The 8,205-nt window shown below is 44.6% G+C and overlaps 1 protein-coding gene across 1 annotated transcript in view; it reads left to right on the forward strand.

Moving 5' to 3' along the window:
* LOC109925934 (nck-associated protein 1-like) overlaps positions 1-8,205 on the forward strand; it is a 63,378-nt gene that overhangs the window by 13,204 nt on the left and 41,969 nt on the right. Inside the window, exons 5-7 of the mRNA XM_048618993.1 lie at positions 908-1,050; positions 4,523-4,613; positions 7,349-7,486. Coding sequence (XP_048474950.1) covers positions 908-1,050; positions 4,523-4,613; positions 7,349-7,486 — 372 coding nt within the window. The remainder of the gene's footprint in view (positions 1-907; positions 1,051-4,522; positions 4,614-7,348; positions 7,487-8,205) is intronic.

The raw sequence follows: 8,205 nt of genomic DNA on the forward strand, positions 1-8,205 counted from the left end.
TTTTTTTTTTCTTTAATCATTCACGGGATGAGGATGTCGCTGACCAGGCAGCATTTATTGCCCATCCCTAATTGCCCAGAGGGCAGTTAAGAGTCAATCACATTGCTGTGGGTCTGGAGTCACACGTAGGCCAGACCAGGTAAGGATGGCAGTTTCCCTTCCCTAAAGGATATTAGTGAACTAGATGGGTTTTTCCAACAATCAACAATGGATTCATGGTCATCATTAGATTCTTAATTCCAGATATTTACTGAATTCAAATTTCACCATCTGCCGTGACAGGATTTGAACCTGGGCCCCCAGAAGTTTATCTGGGTCCCCTGGATTAACAGTCCAGCAATAATACCACTAGGCCATCACCTCACCCAGAGGGTGTCATCTGGAAGGAATTCATTAGCCCCATCGTGCATCCCTGCCCTGATAGATGTTTATCAGCCCAAGGTCCAGGCCCAATCTTGGGGTTCAGCTGTCACCCTGGGATATGTGGCCTAGAGGACTTTCTCCTCTGCAGTGAGTGGCTTTTCCACCAACACGATGTAAAATTGAGTACTGGCTGGGTCGTGGGTCATTTCCTATTCCTGCATGGACATTTGTATACACACACACATACATAGACCAGCTTGTACAGATGTCAATTATCCTGGCACACTAAGATGGACATACACATTGGCCACACGTGTGTTCATGCAATTTTCCTTGTATTTTGAACATGCCTCCCAGTCGCTGCAGTTTATGTTCCTAACAGCTGTCAAACTGTCTGATGAACAGACTCATTTGGAAAGCAGGCCTATGCAAACAAGGAAAGGGTGAGTGGTGGTGGGATGTGAAACGGCATTTGATAAAAAGAGAAATATAATCAATCATTTATGAGATTATTTATTGAATATTAAGATGGTTTCCCTTTCAGAATGTCAATTATGATCTGACCAAGGGCTACCTCGACTTGATAGTCACCTACACTTCGCTGTTCTTCATGGTGTCTCGGGTCGATGATCGCAAGGTGCTGCTTGGAATGTATAACTGCGCCTACGAACTGTCGAATGGCTCGAGGTAAGACAACAGCAGGCACTGAACTCTTGTGATGTTGTACAGGCTGATGGTTTCTCACCTGCCAGTGGGCACTCAGCGTGGGACTCTTTCACTCAAATGGAAATGGGGAATGACCTTTGGAAGGGGACAAAGCATTGCAGGAGGGATTGCAATAATTATAAGATTGAAATGGCACATAATTTCACCAAGTCCAAATCTATTTCGGCTTCCACAAGATGATTCCCTTCTAATGAAGAGTCACTTCACACACTCGCAACTCTCACTCTCCACCTTTACCCAAATAGCCTTTCATTGCCAGCAGCAGTCCATTCTTACCCCTCACAGCACCTCTGTCCACTAACTGTACTCTCCCCCAGTAACCTGTTCTAGCCCCACACTCTCCATTGTAAACCCATACTCTGGCTCTCTAACTCACTCTAAACAAACACTCTCCAAGTCTAATCTATTCTAAACACACACACATCCCCTGTAAACCATTCTAAACCCTCACTCTTCTCGTAACCCATTGTAAACCCACACTCTCTCCCTCTAACCCATTCTAAACCCACATGCACACACTCTAATCTAAACCTATATTCTCCCCTCTAATCTGTTCAAAATCCACACTCTTCCCCTCTAACCCATTCAAAACCTACACACTCCCCTTCTATCACATTCTAAACCCACACTCTCCCCCCTAACCATTCTAAACCCACACTCTTCCCCCTCTAAGCAATTCCAGACCCACACACTCCCCTTCTAACCCATTCTAAACTCATATGTACCCCTCTAACACAATTTAAACACACACTCTCCCCCTCTACCCAATTCTAAACGTACACGCACCCCCTCTAACACAATCTAAGCACATACTCTACCATCCTAACCCATTCTAAGGCCACACTCTCCCCATAATCCATTGTAAACCCACACTCTCCCGTCTAACACATTCTAAACCCACACACTCCCCGTAACCCATTGTCAACTGAAACTCTCACCCTCTAACCCATTCTAAACCCACATGCATACACTCTAAACCAATCTAAACACACACTCTCGCCCCTAATACATTCTAAACCCAGATGCACCAACTCTAACCCAATCTAAACACACTCTTCCCATCTAATCCCATTCTGATTAGCACTGCTGCCTCACAGCACCAGGGAGCCACTTCGATTCCACCCTCAGGCGACTGTCTGTGTGGAGTTTGCACATTCTCCCCATGTCTGTGTGGGTTTCCTCCGGGTGCTCCAGTTTCCTCCCACAGTCCAAAGATGTAGATTAGGTGGATTGGCCATGGGAAATTGTCCCATAGTGTTCAGGGATGTGTAGATTAGGTGGGTCTGGATGGGATGCTCTGAGGGTCGGTGTGGACTTGTTGGGCCAAAGGGCCTGTTTCCACACTGTAGGGATTCTATGATGATTCCATGATTTGATGATAAACCCATACTCTCGCCCTCTAACACATGCTAAACACACACCCTCATGCTGAAACCCACTCTAAACTCACACTCTTTCCCAATACCCCATTACAAACTCATACTCAATCCCTGTAATCCATTCTAAACCCACACTTTCCCAATTTAATTCATTCTAAACCCATACTCTCCCCACTAACACATTCTAAACCCATGCTTTCCCCCTTTATCACATTGTAAACACACTCTTCTTGTCTAATCCATTCTAAACCCAGGCTTTCCCTGTCTAACTTATTTTAAACTCACAGTCTCCCCATCTAACACATTGTAAACATATAGTCTCCCCTCAATCCATTCTAAACCCACACACACCCCCTCTAACCTAATCTAAACACATACTCCCCTTCTCTAATCCATTCTAAACACAGGCACACCCACTCTAAACCAATCTAAACACACATTCCCCTTCTCTAATACATTCCAAACACACACACACACCCACTCTAAACCAATCTGAATGCACTGTCCCCCTCCAACCCATTCTAAACCCATATGCTCCCTGTCTGATCTATTCTAAATGCACATTCTCCACCTATTTCCCATTCTAAACCCACAATCGTCCCCTCTAACCCATTCTAAATCAACACTCTCCCCCTCTAGCCCATTCTAAACCCACACACTACCCCTCTATCATGTTCTTAATCCACACTCACCCATCTAACCCAATCTAAACCAATACTCTCCCACTGTAAACCATTTTAAACCCACATTCTCATCGTCTAGCCCATTCTAAACCCACACAATTTAACCCATTCTAAGTCCATACTGTCCTACTCTAGCTCATTATAAACCCACTCTCTCCCCTGTAAACCATTCTAAACCCACACTCTCACTGTCTAACCCAATCTAAACCAATACTCTCCCCCTGTAAGCTATTCTAAACCCATACTCGCCCCCTCAAACCCATTCTGAAGCCACACTCTCCCTGTCTAACCCATCCTAAGCCCACACTCTCCCGCCTAACCCATTCTAAGCCCACAATCTCCCCGTCTAACCCATTCTAAACACACACTCTCCCCCTCTGTCACATTATAAACCTACTCTTTCCCCCTAACACCCATTGTAAACCCACACTCTCCCCATCTAACCCATTCTAAACCTACACCCTCATCCTCTAATCCATTCTAAATGCATGTTCTGCCACCTAACTCATTCTAAACACACAGTTTCCCCCCCAACCCATTCTAAACCCACACGCTCCCTGTCTGACCGATTCTAAATGCAGTCACTCCATCTAGCCATTCTAAACCCACGCTCTTCTCCCTGTAAACCATTCTATACTCACAATCTCCCTGTCTAACCCAATCTAAACCAATACTCTCCCCCGTACACTATTCTAAGCCCACACTCTTCCCCTCTAACACACTGTACTTGCACACTCTACCCCTCTAACAAATACTAAACCCTCACCCTCCCCCCAACCCATTTTGAACCCACACTCTCCAGTACAAACCATTGTAAATCCACACTATCCCTGTCTAACCCGTTCCAAACCCACACTCTTACCCTCTAACACACTGTAAACACACACTCTACCCCTCTAACAAATTCTAAACCCTCACCCTCCCCCTCTAACCCATTCCAAACCCACACTGTCCCCCTCTAGCACATTGTAAACCCACATTCTTCCCCTCTAACCGAGTCTGAACCCTCACGCTCTGTCTCTAACCCGTTCTGAACACACACTCTCCCACTCTAACCCATTGCAAAGCCACATGCTCCATTGTTCCGTGGTTGAGATTGAGTATAAGGTCAGGGATGTCTGGTGTTGACTAATCCACTACACCCACCACTGAGTAATCAGTGGATTATGCACCAATTAGCTGGGGAAGAGCTGCTCGGTGAGCTTTGTCAGTTATCACTGGCCTCAACTATGAGGTCCCAGCTCACCAGAAGCTGCCAGCCCATCAGAGGCACAATATTACTGTAAGTTGTTGTTGTTGATCCAAAGAACTGTTCAAATTCTGTCTTATGACTGTTGTTAATGCTCAAATATACGTCTCATTTTGAATTAGTGAGCCTAGTTTCCCAAGACTGGGGCAGATGTTACTGGATTATGATCATCCATTGAAGAAACTAACTGAGGAATTCACACCCCACTGGAGGGTAAGCCTTTGCCCTGTCAAAACCATCTTTGGGAAATACCTAGTTGTAGAGTTACCACTTGCTTCCAAGAATTCTTCCCCCAGATTTCAGGAGAATTGGCTGGCCAATGTAAAACCTTTATTTAAAAAGAGAAGAAGGCAAAAGCCATTTAACTCTAGGCCAGTCAGCTAAACGTCTGTTATCGGGAAAATGTTAGTGTCTATTGTAAAGGATTTAATAGCAGAGCATTTACCAATACTTAATATAATCAAGCAGGGTCAGAATGGCTTCAGGAAGGGGAAATGATGCCTGAAAAACTTATTAGAAATCTTTGAGGAGGTAACAAACGAGACAGATAAAGGGGAGCGGTGGAAGTAATATATTTGGATTTTTAGAAGGTGTTTTGAAAAGGAACCACATGTTAGGCTACTGAATAAAATCAGAGCCCATGGTGTTGTGGGAAGTATATTACCAGGGATAGAGGATTGGCTAGCTATTAGGAGACAGAGTTAGGATAAGAGGGCATTTTGGGGATGGCAGCCCATAACTAGTGGAGTGCCATAGGGGTCAGTGCTGGGGCCACAATTATTTACAATCTATATTACTGACTTGGATGAGGAAAGTGAATGCACTACAGCCAGGTTTGTGAGTGACACAAAAACAGGTAGGGAATGCAAGTGGTGAGGATGACACAGTGAGTCTGCAGAGGGATATAGACAGGTGAAGGGAGTGGGAAAAAGCCTGGCACATGGAATATAATGTGGAGAAAACTGTGAGGTTATTCATTTTGGCAGGAGGAATAGAGGAGTCGAATAATATTTAAATGGAGAAAGACTGCAAAAGGCTACAGAACAGAGGGATTTGGGAATCATCATCCATGAATCACAAAAAACCAGCATCCACATTCAGCGGGTCATAGGGAAGGCAAATGGAACGCTGGTCTTTATTTCAAAGGGAATGGAGTATAAAAGTTGGGAGGTTTTGCTAAAACTATACAAGGCACTAGTCAGCCCACAGCTGGAATACTGTGAACAGCTTTAGGTCCCTTATTGAAGGAAAGATAAGCTGGCATTGGAGGCAGTCCAGGGAAGGTTCACTCGGCTGATCCTGGGTATGGAGGGACTGTCTTATGAGGAGAGGTTCAGTAGGTTGGGCCTGTACTTATTGGAATGCAGAAGAATGAGAGGTCGTGATCTCATTGAAAGATGCAGCAGACGCAATGGGCTGAATGGCTTACTTTTGCTCCTACGTCTTACAGTCTCAAAAATTGGAGTATTTTAAATGAAAGTGAATTCTGCGTAAAATCACTCGTGATTTTCCTGAACTGGTTCACTGTTTCAATATTCAATTCGCCCAGATCAGGTTCGATGGATGAAAATGACTGTGTCACCAAGTGAAAATGGTCACATTTTGTCAATTTCACCAATTCAGCGAGCTTTTACAGACTGTTCAGTTTCTCTGATGGGCAAGCATTTGTAGGCTCCTTGTAAAAATTTGACTCTTCTCAAAAAATGTTTAATTTACCAAGAAATATGACTAGATAGGCCAGTGAAACAGATAAATGGTGGAGGGCTGGACCTCCTGATTAAAAGTGCTGATTTTTGCTGATGAACACTTTTTCAGCAGTATTAGTTAAGCTGCAACAATGCTATCACCCAGAAATCCAGGCGATGTGGGATCAAATTGGAGTTGCCCTTAATGCATATGTATAAGTATTTATTGATGGCTTTACACAATGCAAGCTTGCACCTCCTAACCCAACAACTCGTGTTTCATCTATGTTGCAGGGCACAACTGATATCCATTAATACCCACTGCCCGCATCCAATAATTCACAACTACTTTACCATAAACAGTTTTCCTTCTGTCTCTTTAAAAATGCATGGCAGTTTATCACACCACAACAAAAATTTCAACATGAACTATCTAAAAACCTCCACATTCTGCAAAAAGCTTTACAATGTACAGAAATGTAACTATCCATGTCTCCAGATTTTTTTTTCATTCATTCATGGGATGATGGCCAGCATTTATTGCCCATCCCTAATTGCCCAGAGGGCAGTTAAAAGTCAACCACATTGCTGTGGGTCTGAAGTAACATGTAGGCCAGACCAGGTAAGGATGGCAGTTTCCTTCCCTAAAGGGCATGAGTGAACCAGATGGGTTTTTATAATGCTCAGTCCATCCATGGTGATCATTGCTGGAAATGGCTTTATAAATTGGACTCTCTATAAGCTATATCTTCCCCTTTTGTTCCCTTATTCTTAAATATTCAAAATGACGTTGTTTCGTGGTGACAAATAAAACCTTTTCACTGTATTTTATTGTATTCTTACAGTAAAATACATGTGACAATAAAATCATTGTCATCATTAGACTCTGACTTGTAGTTATTTATTGAATTGAAATTCCACCGTCTGCTCTGATGGGATTAGAACTCTGGTCTGCAGGACATCACTTCACCTCTGGATGAATAGTCTAACAACAATATCACTAGGTCATTGCCTCCCCCATTTTGGTTTATTTCAATATAATATCAGGAAACACTCACTGGCATTTTCCCTCTGTAAACACTCAGCAGGGTTGTCCTTTGGAAAACATTCACCATGAACCTGATTGGAGTGTTTCCCTTTGTGATCGTTCGGCTCCACACTTGGCCATTCTCTGACAGTTCTTGTTGATGAATGACGTGACAAATCTGGCATATGCCATCACGATGATTAACAATCTGGAATTCTTGCCCTTTGCCCTTGTAGCTCCTGGCTGATGCCCTCCTGTCATTGCAAGTCCTGTTCCCAAGGAGGAATCTCCCAGCTGAACAATGGCGAAGTGCCCACATGCTCAGTGTCATCAGCGTGCCAGCCAACATGCTCACTCCAGCTGTTAGCGAAACGGTAAGCAAAATCATTTCATTGTTCCACCACATTCTCCAGCGGAACTCTTTCTCTTCCGTCTCCAAAATCTATTTCAACATGGTTTAAAAGGAATAGACTGACAAATACTTCTGGGAACTGAGATAACAAGGTGTAGAGCTGGATGAACACAGCAGGCCAAGCAGCATCAGAGGAGCAGGAAGGCTGACATTTCGGGCCTAGACCCTTGACTTTCTCTGCATATACTTGTCTATTAGTCTGGATCTGGACGCCAGTAACCATGGGCCCTGACAGCAGTAGTCACGGGCCCTGACAACTGTAACCATGGGCGCTGACACCTGTAACAATGGGCCCTGACACCTGTAACCATGGGCTCTGACACCAGTAAGCATGGGCCCTGACACTTGAAACCATGGGCCCTGACACTTGAAACCATGGGCCCTGACACCAGTAACCAGGGGACCTGACACCTGTAACCATGGGGAGTGACACCAGTAACCATGGGGAGTGACACCAGTCACCATAGGCTCTGACACCAGTAACCATGGGCTCTGAAACCTGTAATCATGTGCCCTGACATCTGTAACCATGGGCTCTCACCCCTGTAGCCGTGGCCCCTGACACCAGTAACCATGGGCCTCGACACCAGTAACCATGGGCCTCGACACCAGTTACCATGGGCCTCGACGCCAATAACAATGGGGAGTGACACCAGTAACCATGGGATTTGACACCAGTAA

The sequence above is a fragment of the Rhincodon typus genome, chromosome 41, assembly GCF_021869965.1.
Source record: "Rhincodon typus isolate 14 chromosome 41, sRhiTyp1.1, whole genome shotgun sequence".
Lineage (NCBI taxonomy): Eukaryota > Metazoa > Chordata > Chondrichthyes > Orectolobiformes > Rhincodontidae > Rhincodon > Rhincodon typus.